Here is a 27,394-nt window from a genome sequence, read left to right as displayed (position 1 = left end):
GGACTTGCTGGTGAGGCTGCAGGTTTTCAGAGCAGTTTTCCAAATTTTACCAAGCAACCATCCACTGACAATGAGACCTCTGGAAGTACCTGCTGGACACCCCGCCCCAGGAGAGAGCCCCAGACATGGCTCACATTCATCGCTGTTGACCAGCCTTCAGCTGGTGAGAAGCTCCCATGCCAGGCTGGGAGCAAACTGTAGTTCTGTGATGCACAGCATGCATTTTGAGATTTATTTTTAATTAATGTCATTCTATTTTTAAGAGTGATTTATTTTTATCACCACGAGAGAGAGAGAGGCCTGTGGTTTTACTAGGGGATATAAATCCCATCTAGATTTCAACCTTTCCAGATCAGGGATTTTATCATCTCTGGGAGCATCCCAAGTAGTGGGTGCGGGGGGTTTCCCTGCCCTCCCTCCTCTCTGGCTGGATGTCCAGGAGAAGGCTTGGACCAAGGTTTGTCCTGTCTGGGGGATGACTGCCCTGCAGGTTTCCCCTGTGAAGAGCAGCAGGGCCAGCCTTGAAATGCTCCCACACATTTATAGCTGACCTCTCCTGCAGTGTGGATCCAGCCTTGGCCCAGAACTTCTTTGCTCCAGGGTTCAGGCAGAGGTGTTCTCAGCAGCAGTGCCGTGGGCTCCTGGCACACGTTTGGACAGAGGCCACCAGGTGATGAAGGCTCTGTCTGCTGAGACTCAACCTCTCACCCTTCCCAGGACTGAAAACCTCTTTTGGGTTGGAGTTTTTGTTTAACATCTGTCTGTACGATGTGCTGATTCGTGACTGAAGCCACTGAGTGCTACTTCAGTATAAATAATAATCCACACTGAAAACGGTGGCTCTGAAACGCTAGGAAATGCCAAAACACATTTTGCTTGCCTGACCTTAATTTGGCTTCCCTTGTGTCTTCGCAGTGTGACTCATTCTTTAATTAAATGATTGCTGCCCCTGACAAATTTCAAGCCCGTATTGCAAAGTACCAACTCATCAGAGCTTTTCGGAGAGAGCACCAACATCTGCACATGAGCAAAATGCCATCTTTCACTTCAGGTGAGCTGGGTGCCTCTTCCAGATGCTGGCACATCCTCACACAGTGCAAACAATGTGGCCCAGGGCTGCTCCTCAGCTGGACAGCTTCAGCCAAAATGCCCCATCTTCTTGGCAGGCGCTGCTTGAAGCGAGGACAAGGAAGGTTTGTTGCCTGCTGGGGCTTGCAGGCACCTCTCCTCGCTCTCAGTTTTTTCAGTGGACATGGCATTTGTGCCACATGCTGGGATGTCTTCTTGTACAATCATGGAGCCCTGTTTTTTCACTTGCCTCCCTCACCAGTGCTGGTAACATTTACGAGGGCATCCATTTTTGGTGGCATATGCAAATCCTGATTTGTGAGCACAATTACCTGCTTTGTATGCACAAAACTGATTCACTTGCACATTCTGTGGGCATCACTTAAGAGGCCTGCTGGAGAATTGGTCCCTGAGGGCCAAACGCTGGGAAAAACAGCCTGTGATTCTGTGCTGTCAGGCTTCCTAGAGCAGTGGCATAAATGAGATGGATCGCTACCTTGATTAGCAGGTGCAAGTGCGTTGATTTTTTTTCCCCATCCATAAATCAGGCACTTACCCGTCAAAGCTCTCTTCTATGCATCCACAATTGATTGCACCCACAAAACAATAGGCACATGCTTGTAAGAACCCAATTAGATGTGGTAGTGAAAGGTCTTTTCTAGAAATTGGCAGGAAAAAAAAAAAAAAAGGTTTCCATCATCTTCCAAATGGGCTAGTTTGTCACCTGAGCTGCAGATGGTTTTGCTGTCCTGGTAGGACAAGGCTCTTGCAGGCAGGAAACAGATGAAAGTCGTTGTTAAACATACGCATTTTTTAAAGGCACTTGTAAAGGGGATTTGGAGGTTGCAGAGCTGAACATGTAAATCAGTAGATGACCAACCTCAGTGAGGGTGTATTTGTGTTTACGAAAACAGTCATTTTCACTGATAGTTCAGTGTAATATCATGCGGCTTTTGTGCACATCAAGTAATATTTGTTTGTTCTCGTACACTTCTGCTATTTTCGCTGTTGGAAGATCCCAGTGTCTTTATTGACTTAGACTTTTATAAGATGAGGTTCCGTCTCTCTAAGGTATGTAGTTTAATAACTTGGTCAAAAACCATGTAATATACGATTTCTTTCCAAGCGGCGGCACAGCTTGCCTTCTGCACCAAGCAGGGCAGGAGGCAGTTAACTCCCAAGCTAATTTAGCTTCAGGCTGAAGTGTTAGACATAAACTGCAATCAAAATGCATGCCTGCGAGGGGGCTGAGTTAAGGTTATCTGTGCTGTCTTTACACTCTCATTTTCTGCCATTAGAGTGTTTAATCCTGCAGCTACTAATGTTCTTGTAATGGCATTTCTGTGCTTGTCTAAAGGCCATGAAGGGGAGGGAAGGGAAGTGAGTGCTCCTGGGCCCATCTCACCTGCGTGACCCATCCCAGCAGCACTGCAGAAGGTCACTTCTCACTTATGGTAGTTGATCTGGGCAGTGGACATCCCAGAAGACAGCAGCCAGGCACTGCAGAACACCCTTGGGTGCTGCCAGCTCAGGACCTTGCACTGCAGCCTTGCATCAGCCACGCACGTGTGTCCCCTGGGAGCTCCCTCGGCAGCACGGCTCAGGGGCTTAGCAAATGATAATGAGAATAATATCTGTGCTGAGCGTAAACCAGAGACAATCCTCACAAGTTAAGCTTGTTCTTAACTGCTTTGATGCATCTGGGCAAAGAGGGTGACTTGTAGTGGGGGAAGAGGAGGGAACCGTCAAGTTAATTCCAGGTTTTCCCTGCTCACCCAAAGCACAGAGCCAACCTGCAGAAGGTTTTGCAAGGGCACGAGGCTGGCTCAGCTGACAGCAAGGAGAGGTGCTGCTCCTGGGCCCACGGCACCTCCTCGTGGGTTAGCGCAGCTCCCAGGCTCTGTTTGAAGCAGTGCTGGGAGCCACTGGTGCGCCCAAAACTTCCTACAAGGAGGTTTCGGTAGATGGGGAGGGAGATGGGCCAAGGCAAGAGCACCCCACATGGTTTGGGGATGTGGCAGGGACCAAGGGACCAGGCTGTGCCCTGGAAGGAGCCCTACAGCCTGCACCCAGGGTCTTCAAATAAAGAAGAACAGATCCTGCAGGTGGGAGAGGTGTCCACAGGGCCAGAGCTTGTGCTTCAGGTGGCTGCAGGACAGCAGGGTCCGGTTCAGCCTTGTCAGACTTTCTCTGAGTGCTGGATTAAGAGGTTGCTTCTGTGACGTTCTGCCAGGAGCTCAGAAACCTTTCACAAAGGATAAATCAATGCTGGACTTCCTCTAGATGCTTCTGAACCTCTGAAGCCTCGACGGCTTCATTACGGGAGGGAAGTGGCTGGAGTGGCAGGAGGGACAGGCATCGATCAGCCCCTTGTCCCCACCTCTGGAGGGATGCAACGGGGCCAGCAGAGCTGGGGTCAAGGCTTTGCTCCCCTGCAGTGGGGAAGGAGAGGGGCACCTCGGGTCCCCCCTATCCATCAGTGCTGCATCAGAGCAGGCTCGTCATCCCGGGGCTGGCTCGGTGCGAGCACGCAGCCCCGCGCCACTGCTGGCATCAGCTGGCCCAGAAAAGGCCTACAGGCCTCCCAGCCTCGTCCTGCAGGCCTGTCAGCCTGACCTCGGTTCTAGGGAAAGTTATGGAGCAAATCATCTCGGGTGAGATCACACGGCACGTGCGTGGCATCCAGGGGACCAGGCCCAGCCAGCACGGGTTCACGAAAGGCAGGTCATGCTTGTCCAACCTCATCTCCTTCTATGACTGCGTGACCAGACTGGTGGTTGAGGGAAGGGCTGGTGATGTAGTCTACTTAGACTTCAGCAGAAGCTTTGACACGGTCCCCCACAGTATTCTCCTGGGGAAGCTGGCTGCCTGTGGCCTGCTCAGGTACACTCTCCTCTGGGTAAAGAACTGGCTGGAGGGCCGTGCCCAGCGGGTTGTGGTGAATGGAGTTAAGTCCAGCTGGCGTCCCGTTACAAGTGGTGTTCCCCGGGGGTCGGTGCTGGGGCCTATCTTGTTTAATACCTTTATTGATGACCTGGATGAGGGGATTGAGTGTACCCTCAGTGAGTTTGCAGAGGACACCAGGCTGGGAGGTAGTGCTGATCTGCCTGAGGGTAGGGTGGCCCTTCAGAGGGATCTGGGTGGGCTGGACTGCTGGGCTGCCCCGTGGTTGCTTCACTGCTGCCAGCAGCCCCCTAACTCCATCAGTAAAAATGCCGTTGCCTGCAAAGAGCAGCTTCCCTGGGAGCACAGGGGCTGCAGGAGCTTCTGCTGCGTGCCGGGCTGGAGGATTAGGGGGATCCTGTAGCATTATCACAACAACAGATCGCCTCTCGCCCTAACGAGGCTAACAGGATTACCCGGCACGCTGGCACCGGCGTGCTTGGCTGTGTGGTGTTCGTGCAGCTGCACGAAGAAAAGAGATGGCTGGGGGTTATTTCTGTTTCAGAAGGAACAGAAACAGTGCATTGGGTGAAATGAAAGAAAAGTTCTGCAGCCCACGGGCGCTTTGCGGCAGCCTGCAGCTCTGGGTTGCACTCAGAGCTCCTCACCCCATCGGCTCCTCAAGCAGCCTCCTCGGAAATGAAAGCACAGCAGGAGGAGGGAGGCTGCACGAAACTATCTGCGAAGCTCTGGATGTGTCCTGCAGCTTGTGACAGAGGTTACCCCCTGAGCAGAAGCCGACCCAGAGACGTCGTGTTCCCTGTAATTAGCTGTGGCTGTGCAGCCTTTGGGATTTGGTGTAAGTGGGAGAGGGGAGCAGGAGAAGCAGTGCCACAGAGCAGGGCTGTGGGCTGGCTGTAGCAGGGCGCTGCTGCTCTCCCATGGCCTCGGGTCTCCCCTTGCCCTCCCAAATACCTGTGTGTGTCACATGAAGAGCAGGCATGCTCTCTGAGCCTCTTACTAGACCTGTGCTTTTCCATTTCCTGGTTAATACACCTTCTCCCTGCAAGAGCAGAGGGGTTTCCTCTCTCCCTCTCGCAGTGGTTTGTTAAATGACAGACTGCAAATACAGCGTGGGGCCTCCAGAACTTAACACCGGGACCTGCTCTTGCTTAAACGAAGAAAGCAGTGATCCTTCCTTTTGCCAGAACAGACCAAGACTCGCTGTGGATTACCCAGTCCGATTTGTGGGTTATGAATCTGAAAGAAGACAAATGACCATCACCGGCCATGTCTGCACCGTTTGCGGGTCGGCGACTGCAGAAATGGGATGCTTGTCCCGGCACTTTGTAGATCCTGACTCATTTGTCCTCCCGCAGCAGAGGCAGACACAAGGTTTGGTAGCTCCGAACAGCAGTGCTGTTGTTCGGGCTTTTGGTGGTGGTGGTTTTTTATGCAGCATGCTGCCATCTGCTCTTTAGGAAATGTCCTTTCTCAAAGGAGGAGCTAGGATAGGGGGCTCCCATCCCTGTCACATGGAGCATTTCTCCCTCCATGGGGATTCACTCTGTGCCCTGTGGCAGGAGCTGGCTCAGCATCATGCCTGGCCGGGCTGAGCAAAGAGAAAATCACGGAGTATTTGGGGGGGCTGAAGGAAGAGAGGAGATGCCCAGCAGTGCGAGGAGAGCAAATGCTTATGAAAGCATGGAGCAGCACCACCAGTTCTTCCGCGTTTCACAGCCCAGCAGATTGCAATGCTCAGCTGGTCCTGTGCTGCAATCTTTCCCATTGCATTTCTAAAGCTCTGCCAGAAGGGTACAGATGTGCCTGGACAAGCTGGGGCCGCATCCTGCACGGTTCTGGGGAGGTGCCGGTGGTCTCAGCCCTGCGTGGCACCCCCTGCTGTGGCCGCAGGCTGCTCCCGCTCACCCAAACCTCCCCTAAACCTCCTGGGAAAGCCTCCAGCGCCAGCTGCAGCTGCTGAAGCTCTAGGACTGGAGTCGATAAAATCGATATTTCTGCGGGGTGATGGAGTTCCTCCTTCCCACGCCAAGCTGCCTCGACAGGAAACAAACGGGTGGACACAACAAACACATCGTGCTGCGGGAGAGGGGTTAGCAGCCCTGGAACCTGCAGCCAGCAGTAAGGAAGGAGGTGGTCGGGCTGTTTGATGCCAGCCTCTGTAGGTGTTTTTTTCTCCCCGATTTGCTCTAATTTCCATGGCAGGCGCTGGGAGTGAGCCGGTGCCCCAAGACTCCCAGCTCTGCTTTGCAAGCACTTTGAGGTGTCTCTCATTTGCAGAGCCTATATTTGTTATGTAATGAGCGCCAGGAATTAATGATCCGTGGCGTGGCTGGGGAAACTTGCGTACTAAGCACCCAAGGAAAAAATAACTTTCCCTTTTTTTAACTGACTGACGGAGCCATTAGGACACGCAGTTCTTGCCGTGAAACTGCCCCAGCCCCAGGCCAGGAAGGCTGAGCTGGAGCAGGAGCTCACGCCGCCATCTCCTTCCCGACTCCTTCCCTTTGGAGGAGTAATGCTCCTGCCTCTCCCGTTATGAATCATGAGGTTAGCAGCTTTTGACAGATCATAAATCAGTGCTTCGAAGTCGCTAGGACAAATCCCAGGATATTTAATCTTTAATATTAGACGTGTTTAAAGCAGTGAATATTTCATGAAGGTGCTGTTGCATTTTAGCATGCCATTAGCTCTCTCTTTCTCCCCGCCCTTCCTTTTCCCTACCTCCCCTTTTCCAGACAGCTCTCATCAAAAAAAGGTCTCACGGGCTGCACCCTGTTTCGTTCCCTCCCAACAAGAAAGCTCCTTACTGTAATCCCTGCGAGACACGCGGAGCTCGCCCAGGGACCCGAGGAGCACACGGGTTCCTGCCAGCCTGCATCAGTGCTGGCTCCGGGGGCTCCCCTCTCCCTGCCTCCCTCCTCTGAGCAGGCGGCAGTGGTTGTGTGCCCCCCCTTCTCCCTCCTGGCTCTGCACAGGGGCTTAAAGAGCAGCCTGCCACTGCAACGAGGAAAAGCGTGATGGAGGGGCAAGTGGGGACGGGGAAATTATCGATAGGCGCTTGTAAGAGAAAACTCCATGTGCAAATCCAATTCCACTGTTTATTTTGCCGTTTCTTGCTCCGGGTTACATCTTTCTACCAAACAGAATCGACTGGGGCCAGGCACGGTCAGATCCCTGCTCCTGCTCTCAGCGGGGTGTAACGGTGCAGGAGGAAGGTGCAGCGGGGTGAGACCCCGTTAACGTTTGGGCAGGGGCACAGCGAAGGCTGGCTGTAGAGGGTGAGGCCAGCATCACGCTGAGGACCGAGGGCAGCCCGTCTGCTGCAGGTGTGAGCACTTTGCAGACCAGGACAGGAGCAGCCACGTCCACGTGGTGTTTCTCTGCAGGCAGCGTGAGCTGTCCTTGGAGGTCATCAGGCAGAGCTTGGCCGAATCTGGGGAGCTGCGTGGGTGCACAGGAGCACGGGCTGAGGACAGACATTTTGCATCATTACATCTCATCCCCGTTCACAGCGGGAGCACGTCGTGTAACCCCTTCAGAAAAGCTTCGGGTTTCTGCCAGCTTCCCACATCTCCTCACCCAGAGGTTTCAGAAGGCTCCAAAGAGCTTCAGCCCCGCCACAGGGACCTGGACTGCCTGTGACGAGCAGGGATGAACAGCAGGGGAGGAGCGGCCGACACAGTGCTTTCTGACCTGCCCCTTGCACAAAGTCTCATCTTTCCCTGGTCTCTTTTAGGGGAGTGCAGCTGTCACGAAGGCTACGCCCCAGACCCCGTCCATCGGCACCTGTGTGTGCGCAGTGACTGGGGACACAGCGAAGGGTGAGTGGGAGCCGAGCTCCTCTCTGGGGTGTGCTGGGGCCAGCTCTCCTTCCCCCCTGGCCGCCACCATCCCCAAAGACCCGGCGCCCGACAGGTGCTGCTGGCCTTGCTGGGTGGCGTGACGCAGCTTCTCTCTCCCTCTTTGTCTCCCAGGCCATGGCCCTACACAACGCTCGAGAGGGGATACGACCTGGTCACAGGAGAGCAGGCACCGGAGAAGATACTCAGGTGGGTCCAACGACAGCTCGTCTCCTCCATCTCAGTGGGCAGTGCCTGCTGCTGGGGGCTTCCCAGCAGCCTGCTGCCTCCTGGTGGTCCCTGCTTCCGTCTTGTCCTGCTGTCTGAGGTGCACTGGTGTCACCTGCCTCCAGTGAGCCTAAAAATCAGCCTGTCCTGTGCAGGAGGAGAGGGATTTCCCTCTTGTCCCCTCTGCCGACACACCTCAACAAAAGCAAGGGCACTGTGCACTAAGTATCCCCCTGGGTTTAAAGCAAGAGCAGGATCATCCTCCTGTTCTCCCTGTCACACCTCCAGCTGTTCTCACTCGTTTGCCTGTGGTTGGCTCTCACGACAAGACCAAGTGACTAACACATGCCATAAGCCACCGCTGCCCTCATCTCCAAGTGGCCAGGTGTGGTAGAGGTCCACCTCCTACCACCATATTCCCATATGACATGTTTGTCCTCACTCCAGGTCCACCTATAGCCTGGGACAAGGCCTGTGGCTGCCGGTCAGTAAGAGCTTTGTGGTGCCCCCCGTGGAGCTTTCTATCAATCCTCTTGCCAGCTGCAAGACAGATGTTCTGGTGACAGAAGATCCAGCAGATGTCAGGTAGGAAGCAGATTTCTCGTTTTGCTCATGCTCGAGTGACTAGGCTGCTCTTTAAATTGTTCCTGAGGATGCAGTAATTTCTACGATGATAAGTTTGATTAATTTTCTTCCAATATGAAATCCGACGTGATAACTCTGCGGTTTTTTTTTGGTCCTGATGGGTCTAGGCCAGGTGTGTGCGTATAACTCTAATGCAGGTAGGTAAATTGGTATGAACCTGTGGCAAGGCAATTTTCAAGTGGCTTAAATCTAATGTTTGATTGCACAGCTGTAGTCGGTGCACTCGCAGGTATGGAAGTGCCATCCTCGTTCAGAATCTCGTATGTGTGTCACGTCAGCCCAACCGTATAGGCTGCTCTGGGGCTCATGAGGGGCCAAGGTCAGACCAGGTGAAAGGCCATGCTGCTAGTCCAATTATTATGCAATTATGGGATTTTTTTTTTCCTTCCTGGAGTTCAGCAAATGCCCGAATGTTTCTCTGACTCGTCATTTTGGCTAGCTTGTGCTTCAGCCAGACCTCCTCTGATGTCAAATTCAGCAGTGCGAGCTCGGGGGGTGTTGCAGGAGGAGAATTGCCCCAGTGGAAGGAGAGGCTGGGAGAGGGGGCTGAGAGTGGGCGAGGTGAGGGGCTTGGAAAGGGAGTCCAGGCAAAGTGGTTGTCCACCCCTGCCTGGTTTGCAAAGGCTTGACTGTTTGATTCCTAAGGCATTTAGTGTGCATTGCCTCTCCCTCATTAAATCAAAACTAAGCGTGTGATCGCCGGGTGCCAGGGAGGCTCTGGGAGCCCTCGCTACCTTCCTGCTTGCTGCCTTCTCCTGTTCACCAAAGACAAAATTTCCTGACATGCAAACTTTTGTCTGTGGTGTGCATCATCTTCATGGGCACCAGCGGGATCCGTATTTCCCCAGCCTGTTTTGCCTTCCGTTTCCCAAGAGCAATGGGACAGTGGGTTTCCTTGTTTCTGCTCCATCATGGGTCTTGGCAGGGCTGCAGTTGGAGCAAGTACCTCCAAAACCTGCGGCAGAGCCAGGACTGGCATCCAAAAGGTCCTCACTTCCAAGTGTGTTTTTGTTGATGATTGGTGCTCGTTCCCTCTTCTGTAAAAGGAGCCTTATGGTATGTATCTATCACAATTTGGCTCTGTTGGGAAAGGTAGTTTTTGTCTGCAGAAGACGACTGATTTTTGGTTGAGGATAAGGGTCACCCCGTTGTATGCCAACATTTTCCAAGCCAAACCACCACTGTCTCTTGCTCCCTAACATCCTCGTTAGAAAGCAGAAGTTGGGAAGCTCGCTTTCTGTCCCGGTGCTGTGATTGTCTCTGGGCACTGATCCTTGAGGAGAAGTCTCGGGATGGAGGAATGCCAGGGCAGGAGGTAGGGAGCTTCTGGCATGGAGGCTGATGCCTGCTCTCCTCCTAAATGAAAGCCGAATTGAGAATTCCAGATATAAATACTGGAGTGACCCAAGTGGAATAAGGGAGGCAAGTTCACATCGCTTGTATCGTACATGCAGGAGATGCTAAATTATTTAAACTTTAATAAACGTAATAATAAATATTTGATGTTGAATTATGGAAGGTTTCACAGATACAGTGAAAACCAAAAACTGATCTATTATTTCTGCATTAGAACCTAAACACTTCTCAAACTGGGACCAGGCTGCTGGCTCAGGGTCCCGAGCACCCTGTGATGGATGGAGACAGAGCTGATGCCTCCCAAGCTGAGCGCTGGGGGCTGGCGGAGGAGCTGGTGTGGAAAAGTTGCGCTCAGTGCTGAGGCAGTCCACAAGTGGGGACATTGCGGTGTTCGGTGCTCACAAGCATCGCCTTGTCCTGTCTCTGTGCTGGGGTTTTGGGGAGCTTTGGACTGAGAGGTGCCTTGGTAGCAAGTCGAGGGAGCAGCAATGCAGCAGTTTTGGTGGTCCAGATGTCCCAGTGATGACCAGTAACGTTGGACCTAATTTTGGAGGTGAACGCATACTATCCACTGTACCTGTGTCCAAAAGCCATCCCTGTGCCCTCAGAGGGCCCTGCTCACTGGGAACACGGTGGCACTGCTGTCCCTCTGTGCCTGCAGCTCCTGCTTGCGGTGCTTTAGCTCTGATCCAGCCATGTCCCTGTGCCCAGGGTCAGATCAGCAACATCTCACAGCAGCTGGAACACGCTGCGTCTCAGCGCCAGGAGTGTCCTGTTTGCTGTCCCGTAATGTCGTGATGGTAATTCAGTCCTGTATTTCTTCTGTGCCTTTAATAACAACCGTGCTGAATTCCTCCAGACCTTTCATTAGTCTGGCACCTTTTGGCTCTGGGGTCACTTGTCTTGAAGAGTTTAATGGAGGGAAATTGCAGAAAGCCTGGTTTGGAGAAAACAAGTGATGAAGTCTTTACAACTTGGAGGGTTAAAGGTTCAAACGTAGCCTTGTGGTTTTATGAAGATGCTCGAGACTGCAGAAAGGCCAGGTGGGGCTCTGCCACTCAGCAGCTCTCTGGAGCAATGCTGACTCCCTGCTGCCGCTCGTGGGGATGTTGCTGTCCACGTGCTTCACCGCCAGAGCTTTCTCCAGCTTCCTCCCACGGCTGCAGCCAACCCTGGGAATGCTGCCTGTGCTCTGCATGCCCCCGGAGGGGAGCAGGGACCGGACTCGTCCTGCAGAACTTGGCGGTGGGTGTTTTGGGGCCATGCATCCTAAACTGAGCAAAAGGTTTCCCTTAGAGCTGGTGAAGTTTCTGTGCATAATTTAGCAGTAACTGTTTTAAGCGTCCCCTCTTCAACTCCAGAGCATGATCACATCGGTCATACGTCTTGGCTCATGGGAGCCAGGCTAGCAGTGACAGCTCGTTACTGGTGACACCATGCTATCGGTGACACCTTTGTTCACATGAGGGTGGCCAGCACTGGAGGCTCTCCCTGTGCTGGCCTCTGGCTTTTGCTGGGCTGCCAGGTCAAGAAGTATCTCACCTTGTCTCGCTTGCTTTAAAGACCCCCCCTTTGTTTCCCTCTCCCCATCGCTCCCATCCCTCTCCCATCCCGTATTTCTCCAGTAACTCGATGATGAACACAGCAGTCTGTACTGATTTTAACAGATTACTCTCAGGTGTTTAATCCTTCTGCTGACCTTCCCTGGACACGTGGCCTTCACTTTATGGTCCTTTGGGACATATCGCTTGTCCTGTGGGACAGGACATCACTGTTCCTGTTCAGAGCAGGCTGCTCACCGCATCAGCAGCTCATTAGGGACGGCAGCAGGGAGGACCCGCAGCCTTACTCCCACTGCTGCGAGCACCCAGCACCCCAGCACTTGGTGACAGGGGCACCCTTGATGGTGGCACTGATGCTGGGGACATCCCCTGGGGGCAGAGAGCAGCACTGGGACATGCTGGGGGCCCTGCTGTCACTGTGGGGATGGGTGCTGGCCGGCACCCCCTGCCCAGCACCCTGCAGCCCCGCTGTGTCCCCAGCTCAGCGGAAAAGTTTGTAATTTCTCGTGAGTGGCTATAAATCAGAGGAGCGAGCCTCAGCTGCTGCCTGACATGACATATAGCTCCATCGTTATGGCAACCATAGAAACAAATAAAAGCCTTGCCTTCGCTTGACAAGCCTTTGAGATGTCCTGATGGAGAGACAAGTGTTCAGTGGCGGAATGAATTCTCTTGAACTCTCTGTCAATTCATCTTCGTTTTGCTCCCAAGTGAGTCCCTTTGCTCTCTGAATTCTTTGCCAAAGTACAATCAGGAAGATTTTTTATTATTGTTGTTATTATTATTTCATTTTCAGTTCTCTCAGTGCTCCACACACCACACACGAGCCACCTTTTCTCCCTTGCTCTGAGCGCACGCATCCCGTGGAGCAGGGACCAGCCCGTGCTGAGGCCAGGAGCTTTTGCTCCCCCTGTGCGTGGCCTTTCCTGGCTCAGCCCCACCGTGCCCCTGCGACAAAACCACTGCCCCCGCCTTGCAGGGGCTCTGCCAGAAGCACCGTGTGGCACTGCTTCTGCAGCCATTCAGGCGCTTTGCAAGTTGGTGCCAAGCGCTGCGGTGCAAGGCTCCCTGCCTCGCCGGGGGTGATGAAAAGCAAAGAGGAGAAGAAAGGCGGAGGGAATCTGGGCCAGGAGAGGAGAAGGAGCTTTGCCACAGCATCAGCAGGTCTCATCTGCTCTGCACCTGGGCTTCATGCCTCACCCGCAGGAGCACAGACAAAGGGGTGCTGCTGCAGGTGAGCACCGCTGAGCCTCGGGAGGTTTTTACTGGGCACTCAGCTCCAGCACAAGGCAGGTTTCTTGCTCATCTCGAGCACCACTGATTCTGCGCAAAAGGGTTTCTCTTGGGTCCACTCCTGCTGCAATTTTTTGCTCTGTCTCCATGGTCCCATCTGCAGCACTGCCTGTTCCCCGAGCCCTGGGGTGCATTCATGCAAGGGAAGCCCTTTTGGGGGCTGTCTCTGAGCGGGAGCAGCGACCCTGGGTTGCTGCCTTCCAGGCTTTTGTCCTGTTGGTAACAGCAGCCGTGGGCACCAATGCCGCAGCTGACAGCAGGTGCCTGTGATGGATGGACAGCTTAACATGTTGGAGCAAGTTGATCATTGCATCACCAAGCACAACTTACTCATTTCTGGAGGGAGGAGAATCCATTACAGTGCACATCACAGAGACACCGGCATCCCCGGAGGTAACGTCCCTGCAGCTCTGGGCTGGGTTTCTTATCACCCCAGCACGCCATCATCTCACAAAAACCAGTGGAGGAGCAACTTCTGGTGCGTAACACAGGGATAAAGGCAGCCCCTGGACTCGTCTTCTATGGGGAAAGGAGGGATGTGGTGCAGAGAGGCAGCTGCCAGCCTCTGCCATGCGTGTGTTAACTTTCCATCAGGCTGCTTGTGGGAATTTTGCTGGTCCTGGCCTCCTGGTTTGATTTATGAGAGCAGATTGGAGGAGTCAGCTACGTCTCATTTGGCTAAGGGATGACTAAACGGGGACGTAACCTTGTGGCAGCCGCCGATGGCTGGGAGCAGCAGCAGGAGAGAGGAGTCAAAGGAGTGGTGTGATAGGGAAATGAGGGGCAGGCAGGAAAAGGGAAAAAAAAAAAAAAACCAACTAAACTCCATCTGGAATCACCAAGGGAGTGTCTGTGTCGGTTAGGTCAGAGCTGAAACCCGTGTTCAGCAGCACCTCTGTTGCACTGAGAGGGTGCAGAGACGTCTCAGCCTCCCTCTTCGTGGGCTTTTTAATAATCCCTGATACAGTGCTGCTGAATTTCCCCCTCTGTGCTCCAGTTCTGTGTGTGATCCTGCTAAATTCTTGAGCTCTTCATGCTGGGCTATAAAACTACACAGAAAATGATCAAACCTCCTAGGGGCAGTGATGTAAATTTGGACTAGCTCGTAGGCAAATCCATCGCAGGGAGCAAGCACCAGGAGCAGCCGCGAGTTGTGCAGCTGAGTGATTGCTGTTCCTCTCATCAGCGGTGCCACGGAGCCCAGGAGGGAAAAGCAAACAAACGCACAAACAGATTTTGTTTATGTATTTATTGAGACAATTAAAAAAACCCCAACACCCGCCAAATATGCACATGCTGTCTCACACCCAGAATGGTTCCCGTTAATGTAGCTGGGATCTCCCAGCACAGAGCACGATTTGGCACTGAGCTCTGCAGCTTCTCTTTATGCCAGATCTTCTTTTGCCGTCGTGTGTGTCCGTCTGTCTGTCCACCAAACCACCTGCTGCCAGCCGCAGCTCCGCTCTTGGAGCGGGATCCTGCCGGCACCCAGCCGAGTAACGAGCAGAAGGGGTTTGGAGGGGCAGGCAGGGACTGATGCATGCACATAAGCAAGGAAGCAAAATGAGGCATCATTAGGTTTCTTTCAGTGGAAGGAGCTCTCCTGTCCCTGTTTGATGGTGTTACCTGTTTTTATGTCCCTGCCTTTGCTTCCTGTTAAACATTTGCTGGAGTGCGCTTTGCAGCCGCCTGTTCAAAGGCCCCATGGCCTCTCTGTTTATTCAGCCTGTCTGCACTATTTTCCCCTAATTATGTCTTTCTCCCCATCTGAGTTTATTGCCCTTGACTCTGTGACCGTCCGCTGCCTGGGCAGGGCTCCGGGCAGCCCGGCAGGAGAGGGACCAGGCTGTCACCTCCTGGCCACGCCGCATCCAGCGTGGGCTGGGAAACCCTGCCCTCCTCCTCCTGCTCCTCTGCTCCTCCGCACCATGCGTGCTGAGCCTCGCTATTTCATTCGAAATGAGATGAATGAGCTGCACAGCCTGCCTGGGTTTTCACAAGGAGGGGCTCGTGTCAGCCCGAGGCAACCTGGGGAGGTCTCAGAAAGCGGCTGGGGACTGGGTGCGCCTGGGCTGCTGAGCAGGTGTGAAAGAAAAAAAAAAAGGCTCGTATTTTTGGGGCAGTTGCACATGATTTAAAAACCATAGCAGTATTTGGGGATGGGGAGATGCGAGGGATTTGCCAGGCAGAAGGGACGAAGCTCACTGCAGGTCCAGCTGGCGGAGAGCAGGGCACGGGGCACAGCCGCTGCTGGCAGGGAGGTGATGCTTTTGGAGAGTGCCAGGTCGTGGGGATGGACACCACAGCAGCCCAGCAGGAGTGGGGCAGGGCTGGTTTGGGGCGCAGGCACTTGAGCCCCAGCAAAAGCAAAGGATTTGGAGTCAGCTTTGACTCTTGTTTCCAGCCCAGCCGACCCACGTTGCCTTCCCCCATCACAAGCCGCGAGCATGCAGCGCTGCACTGGTGGGGAAGGGAGAGGGGCAGCTGAGACGTGAGAGGGGTGGCAGCAGCAGGACAGCCAGGACTCCCCGCGTGTCTGGGGAAGGATGCTCTGAGCCAGTGCCCTCTCCCTGGTGTGAGCAGCGTTATCTTAAGTGCATTGAAGCAGGGGGAGACGGTGTCCCTGTTCCCACGTGGCTGCACGCCTCTCCGCAGGCTTAGCTGCGTGACTGGGACCTACAGTCCTGTGTGGGGTCATGACATTGGGAAAACATTAATAACTTCTCTTTAGCTATTTTTAAATGCAATTTAGTGGAGAGAGCCGGCACCATCAACCAGCCGGTTCTGATGAGATTTCAAATGCCGTAAACTTGCCCAGTGTGGTCCGTTTCCGCTCCTCCTTTCTGGTTTTTATCTCCCGTGACTGCTGTTGGATCACTTCATTCAGAGGACAAAACTAATAAAATTCATCAGAGCTGAAATGTTCCTGGGAGCATGCCAGGGACCTACGATGGGCTTCGGAGCTGCTGTAAGGATGAGAAACAGCCTCAGCGGGGACAATGGGAGCAGAGGTGGACACGAGTTGGGGAGGTTCGTCCTTCTCTTCTAAGGGCATTTCCAAAAGGACAACGTTCCCTGCAGGTTTGGAAGGGACTCCTGGAGAAAATTAACCCCTAGGTTTATTTTATGGGGGTTTGTTTGTTTGTGGAAGGAATGGGGGAGGCCGATGTGGCTGCGGAGGAATATCGTGCTCACCAGCAGAAGCGTGTGGGAAAACCCTGGTCCGGCTTCAACCACGCGGCAGCCGCAGCTGCAGCCAGTGAGCCGGGGCGGCCCCGCTCTCCGAAGACAAATGAGGTTAATTAGCACTGGCTCCGCTCCTGAGCAGCCAGAGCCAGGTTTCCATCGACCCTGCTGGGCTGGGTGCAGTGTCCCACAGCCACAGCTGCTGCCCCAAGGGCTTCTGCTCCAGGACGTCACCCGGCTCTCGGGGTGGTTTTATCACCCCCTCTGCTCTCAGGGTACCCACGGCACAGCACCTTCCAGGTGTAAGGACCAAAAAGCTCAGCACCCGTTTCGCAGACCGTGTCAGTGCAGCACAGCGCAGCGTCCAGCGTTGCCCGTCAGCTCAGAAAACCCTTGACCTTCCTGTGCTTTCCTGCAGCTGCCTGGTGGGACCGCAGCCGTGCTGCGCCGCAGCTGCAAATCCTCTGCTCTTTGCCTCTGCTGTGTCCAGGTTTTGCATCATTGCCCTTTATCATCTCTTTATTTGCTATGCACTTGACCTCTCCTTTTCTGATGTAGATGTTGGTAAGTGGCAGGCAGCTTCTCTGGTCTCCCTAAGTCTGGCTGCTGGCTATGGAGTGAAAAGGAAAAGCTCTCTAAACATTTTCTTGCTGCTACGCCTGTAAAGCCCGGGGGTCTGGTGGGCAGCGGTGGTTTCCCCGGTGCCACGGTGGAGCGCATTAAGTAGAATATTGTTTTGAGAGGCTAAATCGAAGAGTGCTGCAAAGCTGGCAAGGATTGGAAGGAAGGCTGGGGAGTGAGCAGGAGGAAAAAAAAGGTCTAGAAAACGAGGTGAAGCTTTGCAAAAAAATAATCCCATCTTGGGAATTGCCCTGCTTTCAGTGCCTGAAGAATTCCTGTGCACTAATCAGTTCAGCTCCAGACATTTCCTCCGGTGCTTTTGATTTAAGAGGTGCTGCTGGCTGAACCTAGTGCCTTTTGTCACAGCACAGAGGGTGCAGCCAGGGGCCCCGAGCTGAGCTGGCTGGAGTGGCAGCGGGGACGGAGGGGTGCGGGTGCGGATGGACCAGGCGGTCCTGGCACAGCACCCCATGCATTTCTCCTCCATCCGAGGCTTAAAGCAGAGGTACTGAGCAGGCTTTGCAGGGGAGGGCTGCGGAGCAGGCAGCGGCATGGGGAGTGCGGTCAGTTCTGGGATCGGGTGGGGCTGGGGGACACAGCAGGTCCCGGTGTCTCACCTCGGGATTTGTCCCGAGCATCACGCAGCCAGGGCACCTGGGGCCTGCCGTGGCACCGCTGCTTTCTGCGTCCTCGGTGCGTGTCAGAGCGTGCTCAGCGCTGATGTCCTGCCGTACGTATGTGCTTTAGGGTGGGCTGGACTGTGCTGTGGTGATGCCCTTAGAGAAACCTGGGGGACCCTAAAAAACCAGCTTAAATGACCCACTGAAGTGACTTTAGGGGCAGGGGGGTACACCCTGCGGGGCCAGATTCCTGTTCCTTACGAAGCTCTCTGTGAATGCTGATTTCCCTCACTGCTGTTGAACTGAGGCTGTCTCTACCTGCGTGTGTCTGAGCCCTATAAATAAGCATCAGTGTAAAGGAGAGCCCTTCATTTCTTTGAGACTGCCCCTTTGGCCGTGTTTGCAGGCAGAGCTCACCCCCCCCAGCTCAGGGCTGTGCCGTGGGATGTCCCTGTCACTGCCTGCCCAAGTCCTGGCTAATCCCGCCTGTGCCAGCCGGTCACCCGTGGCCGGAGGCTCTCTCCCCGTGGCAGCTCTCTGGGAGTCGTGCTGAACCCGGGAGCACACAATTAAACACCAGCTAATACTTCCCTGCTACTGTGGAGGGCTTAAAATGACATAAATGAAGAAGCCGAGAATTAAGGCAGGATACTGTGTAAATATGCTCTGAGCTTTTGCAACGAGAAGTCTCTTTATTCAGTTCTGTCCACATTTTCACTCTTTTTTTTTTTTTTTTTTTTTTTTTTAATCAGTGCGTGTTAAACACAGATGGGCCAGAGCTGAAGACGTTGACTCTGAAATGGAGTTGCTGTGGGTTTGGAAGCAGCTTTGGGCTGTAGCTGAGTAGTTTATAAAGGGTTAATTATAACCCAGTGAGTTGTTTAATAAAGGGCTCCCTGACCTATAGAGTCCGAGAGGCGAACACGTTGCTTATAACCATCTGTAGCAGGCAGGGTCCGTGTGTGACGGGCCCTGACATCTGTTAGGGCTCATCTACCTGAGCGAACGCTGCGGGGCAGCTCTTCTGTGCCAGCTCCCCGGAGGGATGCCCTGAAAACCCCGCACAAAGCGATGAAGTTAACCTGCACCAAGGCTCTTGACCCCAGCCCCCATTTATCCCACGTGTGCCCGTGCCAACAGCCCGTGCCGTGCCGGTAACTCAGCACCGAGGCCGAGTTTCCTGGGCGGCAGCGCCCGGTGGCGAGGTCCCTGCGCAGGCAGGAGGAAAGGGTTGGTGGTGGTGCCCAGGAGCGTCCCCCCCTCCGGCTGTATCATGATGCTTTCCTTTGGGGGAAAAAACCTTGCGGGGTTCTGCTCCCTGCCTGCCCCCAGGCAGTGTTCGTGGTGGTGTTTTACCCAGGAGCTGGTCGTTGGCATCCAATGGGTCCGGATATCATGGGCGAAGGACTTTGTGGCTCTCCCAGCAGTGACACTGAGCGCTCTTAGACCTGCTCCACATGGTTGGTGTGGGCACCTCAGGCTGATGCTAATTTATTACGGGCAGGCTGTTCCAGGTTCTCTGTCTCTGTTCTTCCTTGCCCTTCCTGACCACGTGGCTCGTGTTCCCTGTTCCTGCGGGGAGGTGTTGGTATCTCCGGTTATCGTCACGCATCTCCTCGTGGGAAGGGAGATCTGCGAGGCAGGATGTGGTCCTGCGCTGACGGGAGCCAAGGAGCCAGAGTGTTGTGAGACCTGGCTTCTTCTCTCTCTTACACGAGCTCCTTGAGGACGAGCTTTTTGAGGTAGGAGCAGATGGCTGGAGCTGGTGGGATCCTGGGCAGACCCGAGCCTGTCCTTCCCCCTGCAGCCTGCCTGGAGGGTGCTGTGTCCAGGGGAAGGAGCCCGATTGGGTTTGTGTGAGTTTGTCGTGGTGCCAGACCACTGTGATGGCATGGGATTTTGGGGGCGAAAGGCAGGGTTTGTGCCCAAACACAACTAATACGTGATACCAGAGTAGGAGGAGGGTCAGGAACAGCTGCACTGACCTAAGTGCTTTTCAAGGCATCGCCTTTGGAGCTCAGGGAGTTACAGGCTCCCCTCTTCCCAGTACACCCAGGATATGCTGCAGCATAGGCAATTAATTATAAGCAGAAACCTCCTCATTTATTGAAGCCTAGTTTATAAAAAGAAAAAATACAGCTTTTAGCCTGAGCCTGAAAGACTTCATTGCAGTGAAAACAGTGCCTGGCTCGCTTGTAAAGCAAAAGCGGGCATCAGATGGGCTCAGGGACAGCTGGGGTGGCAGTGGGAGGGACGCCGGGTGCCTGGGGAGCAGCAGCACTAATCCTCCACCCTGCTGCACAGATGGGGGGGAAAAACCAGAAATCAGTGCTGTCTCCTTACCCAGCCTTGAGAGAGGCCAAGAAGCCCGTGGAATTGAGCACAAATCTGGAGAGTGCTGGTTGTGTGCCGTTCAGATTCATCAGCTGCGGCTTTGCGGAGGTCTAAAGGAGTCTGAGGTTTGCTGTCAGATGTCTGCCTCCCTGGCCTTTTGGCAGCCTGCTCGGGAGTACGCCGGGCGTGCACGGGGTCTGGGCTCCCTCTTTTTGTCACCCCGGGTGGCTGATCCTGCTGAGGCTGATGTCCCCTGCCTGTCCCTCTCTCGATGTCATCCCAGCCCCTGGGGCTGTGCAGCTGCGGGTGATGGGGTCTGCAGGGTATCGGGAGCATCCCAGCGGATGCTCCAAAAAAAAACCTCACCATTCCTGCTGTGCCTGCAGCACCTGGTCAGGCAGACATAGGGTGGTCCCATATCAGCCCCATTGAATTTGGGGGGATGGCGTGGGTTGGGCTGTGTGAGGTAGCTGCAGCAGATCGCTGGCGGGATGTCCCCAAGCTCTGGCCTCTCCATGGCAGCTGTGCCATCTGGTGTGTGCCGGCACATTGCCTGCTGTCACCAGGATTTTGTGACCTTTGCAAGGTTTATCTCATCTTCCCTGGCTTTCCCTGGTGGGAGCAGGGCTGGGGATGCTCGGGCAGTGTGAAGGCAGATGGGCTGGGCTGGGGGCTGTGTGCGAGCCCATTGATTCTGCCGGTCCCTGGGTCAGGGACCCACGCAGACACTCAGAGCATGTCTGCAGAAATAAAACCAAGCACGAAATGCCGTGTGACCTATTTAGGAAAGCCACGTTTCTGCTCTGACTTGGTGCCATACAGTCCTGACAAATCCAGTTCTGTGTCCTCCACCGCTGCCCGGAGCTGAAATCAAAATCTATTTAGGCCCATCTGGATTTTGAAATTGGTTTCCTTCGGTCCACAATCGTCATTTTTTTTTCTTTTTCTTTTTTTTTTCTGATCCCACAAATGGGACACCTGCATAGCTGCCACTCACTCTACCTGTGTGCTAGGTGAGACTGTGCCATACAAACCCCTGGGGTGGCTGGGAAATGTCTCTGGTCATCGTGCTTCAGCTGGCTGGGGTAAGCTGTCAGTGCCATGCTGTGCCGCCCAGCACAGCCCCACATACCCCATAGAAATTCTTCTGTGCTGGCAAGGGCTGCTCCCTTTCCCTTCCGGTGGGTGCACCCCACTGAGCAGCTTCCCAGTGCTGCAGTGCAGCAGTTTCTGTGCATCCATGCTCGCGCCCCGCATGCTGAAGGAGGGATACGTGCCTCACCCTATAACTGCACGCACGCCTCTGCAGCTCTGGCTCGGCGAAGGCGGCTCCTTGCCTGCACAGGGGGGTGGCATTAATGGGACAGAAGGGGAGCTGGTCAGGCTCGAGGCATGCAGCGACGTGGGCACGGAGGTCTGAGTGTGTGCTTCTGTCCCAGTCTCTGCCTCTCGACATCACTTGTCTGGTCTGAGTTCGCATCGGGGGATTTCGACCCCACGGAGCAGTGGTTTGGGAGCAATTGTGAGCTTTTGGGAAGGCTCATCCATCGCTCCTCGTTGTCACCCGCAGCCCAGGGCTCACACGCAGGAGAGTGAGGACTTTTTTAACAGTACCGCTTCTGGCTTGGCCGAGGCACAGTTTGCGGGGAGGAGGCTTTGGCACAGGGCTCTGCCTTGGGCACGGCCCCCCCTGCCCAGCCGCCCAGCTCTGAGTACAGGCAAGGCAGCGGGAGGCAAGGTGGGAGGGTCGTCAGGTCCTGCAGCCCTGACACTGGCTGCCTTGGCTGCCAAATTCCTCCTTCCTCCGATGAGCACGTTAGTGTAAATGTCAGCAAGGATCAGTACCCAAACAGCCTGAGGAACATTACTGAAACTTCCCCTTTTCACCTCCCAGCACAATTTTTGAACGCTCTCTCACCACCTCGCGGTGTGCTGTGAATCCTGACCGCGGTTGCCTTGATAACGATTTCCCGGCATCGCTCTGTGGAAATACCTGTCCGGAGAGATCAGGTGTTTCCCTTTGCTCAAAGAACAAATGCCAAACTCCTCATCGCAGAGCGGAGAGATCTGATCCAGGCGGGCATCAGCAGGTCGGCTGAGGGCAGGCAGCACCGCAGGGCTGGAGCTGACTCAGGTGCCCACTGCCTGCCCCATCCCATTGTGGCTGTTGGGGCTGTGTGGGCATCCTTATGGGGTCACAGGGCATCATCCCCAGTGGGGACATGGTGGCTCACCCTTTGGGAGTGCAAGCCAGGCCAGCACCCAAGATCTTCCTGAACTCAACCCTGCCTCAAGCCCCCGTTGGCTCAGCCCATCCCAAAGGTCTCTGGTCCTCTCCATGACCCCATCCAGCACCAGGCAGCCCCCTCCCGCCCCCCAACACCTGGAAAAGAGGATTTCCTGGTTCCTCCCGGTGACAAAATCAATACCAAAGGCTTCCATTAATATTCCAGGAATGGCAGAGAAGATTGACTGCCTCATTAGCAGGCATCGTGTGAAACTCTGACAATAATTAACAACTGAACGGTCTTATTTGCTGGCCTATCACAGAAGTATTCAATCAAAAATGTAATTTGCTCGACGCTCCCATTTACCATAAAGAGAATATTCCTTCAAAGTTTTAAATAGACTAATTAAGAGGGAAGAAATACAGGGAAAAAATTATTAACAGTATAGTTTTAATGGGAAATTACTGGAGCGTATTAATAATGCAATAACCATTTTTAACAGCTGTCTGTCAGTTTGTGGGCCGGGGTAATTAAATTAGTCACTAAAGGGTTAGTCAAATTAGGCGTCAGAGAGCAGTGCTGGGGCTAACGAAGGCACGTCAGGCTTAATGCTCCAGCACATGGAGAAGGAGGAGGAGGAGGAAGAGGAGGGGAGGAGGAAAAGAGGAGGAGGAGGAGGAGGAGGAGGAGGAGGAAAAGAGGAGGAGGAGGAGGAGGAGGAGGAGGAGGAGATGCCACCAGCGTGGAGGCAGCAAACCTTTCCTGGGGCCAGGGGGATGTGCAGGGCTCAGCCAGCCCTTGCGGAAGCACTTGGTCCCCTAAAAGCTGGGGGTGCCCCCGGGAAGCAGCAGGACCCCGACCCGAGATGCTGCAGCCGCAGCATGGGGCCGCCTCAGTGCGGGGATGGGGCAGGGGAGGGCTGGGCATCAGCAGAGGCTGGGTTCTTCCCAGAAAAAGCATAATTAAAAACCAAAAGCTTTTCTGAGCATGAGCACGGCTTGCAGCAGCCTCCTCGGTGATGTCCACTTCAGCCTGATGTTGCTGGAGGTTTTTTTCCCTTTCCCAGAGCCAGGAGATAGCTCTGCAGGGGCTGTTTGGCAGTTGCTTTCAAGGCTTTATATTTTGCGGCTTTCAGGCTCATGTTCCCCCTTCCTCTCCCCCTTCACCCTTTTTGAAATGAATCTCAGTTAATTTGGGATGTTGTCGAGTCTGAAACACATCTTTCTTGCCGCCAGCCTATTAAAAAATGTATTTACAGCTCCATAAAGCAAAGCCAGCTGTCAAGGTAATGTCCTGCTGGCTCCAGTGTGTTCAGGGCAGAGGGTAGGGATCTGGGGAGGCGCTTGCACGATTGCAGTGAAGATTTTAAGCTGAACGAAGAGGTTTCTGGCTGGGAAAATCATTGCATTGGCCTGGGGAGGTGTTCATGGAGGTCTGGGGGGCTTGGGTTCCCTGCCAGGGAACGGCTCCTGCAGCGATTCACTTTGCTTCCTCACTCTGTAAATCCGGATGGGGATGTTGGCCTCTGGGTCTGTGTAGGAAAGGATTACTTTTTCCACTGTGTTCCTCTTGAGATTTCATACATTTTCTCTATTTTGAGTCGTTGAGGTAGGATCTTTTCTATGGTGTGTCTGTGTAGAAAAACAAACCAACGCGGAGCAAAAACCAAACCCAGAAATAAGCCCCCACCCAGCAAGAGGTACCAAATAACCTGGTGGCTGGGACTTCTGGAGGGCACAGAGGTTTCTGAAACCACGACCTAGATCATGCAGAGCAAGAACATACGTTTCCATATAGCTGCTTGCACTCTGGGCTTTTCTGGACAGTTCTCTGGGTCTGATCTTGCAGAGAAGCTCTTGAGCAGTGAGGTGACCGACAACCTGGGAGAGGGGAATGGCCAAAGCCATCAAAGCCACCCAGACACCCGGATATCCCCCAAAGCACAAAAAACACTCCCACCCCTATCCCAGCCTGGTGAAGGGCCAGGCGAAGCGTGCTGGCGAAGGCAGGCTCCACTTTTCCTCACGTGTTGGAGAATTACGAGCTGTATAGATTATTTTAATGGCCGTATTACTTCCAACTGTGCTTCTACCATCTGTTCTTCCCCAATTACGGATGCAAAAACCCAGCATGTTTCTCCATTCCGGCAGTAGAGAATGAAATATAAGTGCTATAAAAGGGTGTATATTCTTTGAACAATGTAGTTGGCACCTGTGATACTTTGCTCACGCTTCTGACGTGCGTGGGCTGGGATGCCCTGCCTGGTCCCAGCACCGCTCTGCGACGATGCTGCGAGCTGCGGACACAGGCAGCTGTGGATAAAAGGAGGAGGCTCCTGTGCTACACGATTTGTCCAAGCTGAATTATTAACGCTGACCAAGCGTCGAAGTGCTACAAAACTCAACAAGAACCTCTTACCTCCGGCACAGCAATAAACAGGATCGAGGCATGGCAGGAGGGAGGGAATTAAGGCAGGACATCAAAGACCGACTTCCATCAAGTAAATCATGCCATTGCTTCAGTAAAAGAGCCCTTAAATGTTTTATTAGGGATTTTCAACAACTACCAAAATTAAGATGGAAGGGATGAATTATTAAAAAATAGATTAACTAAACTAGCCTCTGAATTAAACATGGGAGGTAGCTACCAGGAGCAGCGCCGCCGCTGTGTACCGCAGGCACCGCGTCCTTCAGCTGGGCACGGTGGAGGTGCCAGCAGAGGGGCAGTGGCGGTGCAGGTGCGATTGAGAGCTGCGTGCTGCTCTGCTTGTAGTGCCAGGGCACTGAAAGGCCAACTGCAGGGTCGGGAGACCTGTTCCACGTGCTGCATGTGCAGCAAAGGAGGGCTTTCTGCCTTGGAGTGACGCGGGCTAAAAAGGCACGAGGTGGAGCAAAGCAAATGCTACTGGCTTCCCTGCAGGAAACAGCCACAAAAAGGGGACTTGCCTGAAGGATTTGAGTCAGGAACAGAGCGTTTGTTTGCTGTGTTCTGGTGTCACAAACCCCAAAACACTCATGGCAGGAGGGCGACTCTGCCTGCGTGCATCCAGCACAGTGTTGGGTACCGGTGCTGGGTACTGGTGCTGGGGAGCAGCCCCGCAGAGCAGGATGCTGACTGCGGAGCCGGGGGCTTTGCAGGGCAGAACAAACAAGGGGTGCTCGGGTGCACGGTGGGATGAGCTGAGCCTGGACAGGTTGTGGCGTGGGTGTTTCGGGCGCCTTGCTGTGCCCACAGCTCGCCACACGCCCACGAGCAGGCGGCTTCGGCGCCTTGTGCCGCAGTTCCCTCACCTGTCGAGTGAAGATGAAGCAGCGAAGCACTTCCTAAAGCGGCCGTGAGATCCCAATTTGCTGTTCGAGTGCCCTTGCTGTACAGTCTGTCCCGACGTGACACACACAGGGCTACGGCAGCCTGTGCATGCAAAGCACAGCCGAGAGCAGGAGGTGAGATGCTTTTGTCTGCGGGCTTTTTGTTGTTGTTGTTCCAGCCTCCGGGAGGGTGGGCGTGTTGTCTCTGGGTGCTAAGCACAAGATGTGGTGGAATCTATTTGTTCTCCCCGGTACCTCGCTTTCTTCTTTTTCCCCATGACTTGTTCAAAGCTCTTACGTGCAAGTCTACAATCAAAACCCTGTGCGTGCCAGCAGTCGTACAGCCGCCAGGAACAATTCGCAGTATCTACAGTAGCACTGCTTTAAGGTTCACTCTAATGGAACAAGTGGAAGCTCCATTCATAATAATAATAAAACACTGTTTTGCAGTTATGTGCCGCTTTTCATCTTCACAGCTGAGAGCAGCATTAATTAACTGCACGGCTCCGTGGGAGGTAGGTAGCTGGTGTTGTCCCCGTGTTACAGATGAGGAGTCTGGAGCAGCGACACATCTCGTGAGCCGCCCGCGGTCGTGCAGCAATTCAGCAGCAGAGGCTGCAATAAATCCAGCAACGCCAGCTCCCGTTCCGGGCTTTATTTCTGGGTAACATTCCCTCCTCGTTCCTCTGGCAGAGCAGCCCCTTAGGAGTTTTAAGGTCATCTTCATTTCTTAAACCTGACTTTGGCGGTGGAGAGGTAGAAGTGAACGTTGGTGAAGTCGAACTGGGGCAGAGGGAGGCTCTTGTGATGCGGATGGGAGCAAGTTCCTTGCCCTCAGGCTGACGGCTGGCGGTCGGTTCAGCTTTGCAGTGCTCCTTCCAACGAGACAAAAAATTGGAGAGGCAAGTTCAGTTTGGTCTTTCCTTTTGCAAATATGTGTGCAGAGGTCTGTTTAGGTAGAATGGTGTAAAAAACAAACAACAGACTGTTTTTTCGCTCGTAAATCTCCAGGTTTGTCTTTCAGGTGAGCTCTGCATTCAAAAAGCTCTCGGTTGACTCCTTTTCGAAGGGTCACGTTTGCAGCCACTCCAGGGGTTTCTTCTGATGCTGCTTAGTGGCTGAAAAATCCAACTTTGTCATGTGCGTCTCAGTCTGTTTGTTTGGGAGGCTTTGGGTCAGGCTCACTCACTGTGCGGAACAGGCCAGGGCATTGCCATGCCCAAAGCATCGCCCCGTGACCAGGGGTGGCATGTGTGCCACCGAGCGCCCCATGTCCCCTGCGAGCCCCCGTGGGGCAGGCAGCCCTGCTGCTATGTGCAGGGACCGAGCCTGATGGACTCCGGGCATCCCATCGCCTGCAGGGATGAGTGGTGAGTGGTGCTGGTGTCGAGCATTTCCCCACTCTATCGGGGAACAGCAGGGATCGTCCCCTCCCGGGAGGTTTTTCTCCACCGCCCAGCTCCCAGCATTTCCCCAGCAGCGCTGCAGGATCCGTCCCTTGGCATGGCTCTGCCCCCATGCTGGTGGCTGCTCAGCATCCAGTGCCGAGGTCTCACTGCTCGGAGCTTTTGTAACCTCCTTTGTATTCGCCCCGCTGACGCGGGTTTGTGTTTTGTGCTGTACAAATGCCTGTTTTGTACTGAGCACCTTCCCGCTGCTGCCTCCTCGGCGCTGGATTTTACATTTCTGTCTCTCATACCTTTTGAAGGAAGCAAGTTGTATTCTGCACAGCCCCATCCCATCCCCTCGGCTCCCTGGGAGCAGACCATGGATTAATTAGCATGGAAACCTTTCCGTTTAGTCTCTATTGTTAAAGTAGACACTAAAATAAAAGCGGAATGCAATGAGCAGGAGGAAGAAGGTGGTCCTGCAGTGCACAAGGGCTTTGCTTTTCCTTTCTTTTCTTTTCCTTTCTTTTCTTTCCTCTCTCCTCTTCTCCTGAGCTCAGTCTCCTGTTGCTGGATGTGCAGCCGGAGTGCGGATTCCCCAGCAATCTTCACCTGCTCTGACAGATTCCATCGGGCAGGAGCAGTGATGACCACGTCCCACACGCCAGCATCTTCTGCAAATTGTGGTTCAGACTGAGCATCCGTCTTTGGCAGCTGGAATGAAGGTGATGGCTGAGGGCAGGATGGCTCAGAGGGAGGGATGCTCCCATCCCACGCACCTCTGCCCTCAGCTCCCATCGCTGACCCACGG

The 27,394-nt window shown here is 54.0% G+C and overlaps 1 protein-coding gene across 8 annotated transcripts in view; it reads left to right on the top strand.

Moving 5' to 3' along the window:
• The window catches only part of ASTN2 (astrotactin 2), a 363,384-nt gene that overhangs the window by 169,847 nt on the left and 166,143 nt on the right, over nt 1–27,394 (top strand). For all 8 annotated transcript variants that reach the window (XM_040531095.1, XM_040531093.1, XM_040531092.1 and 5 more), the window contains 3 exons: nt 7,712–7,796; nt 7,950–8,024; nt 8,490–8,627. In XM_040531095.1, coding sequence (XP_040387029.1) covers nt 7,712–7,796; nt 7,950–8,024; nt 8,490–8,627 — 298 coding nt within the window. The remainder of the gene's footprint in view (nt 1–7,711; nt 7,797–7,949; nt 8,025–8,489; nt 8,628–27,394) is intronic.

The sequence above is a fragment of the Cygnus olor genome, chromosome 19 (assembly GCF_009769625.2).
Source record: "Cygnus olor isolate bCygOlo1 chromosome 19, bCygOlo1.pri.v2, whole genome shotgun sequence".
Taxonomy (NCBI): Eukaryota; Metazoa; Chordata; class Aves; order Anseriformes; family Anatidae; genus Cygnus; species Cygnus olor.
Note: the sequence above shows the minus strand (reverse complement) of the source record. Positions and strands in the feature narration are given on the sequence as shown.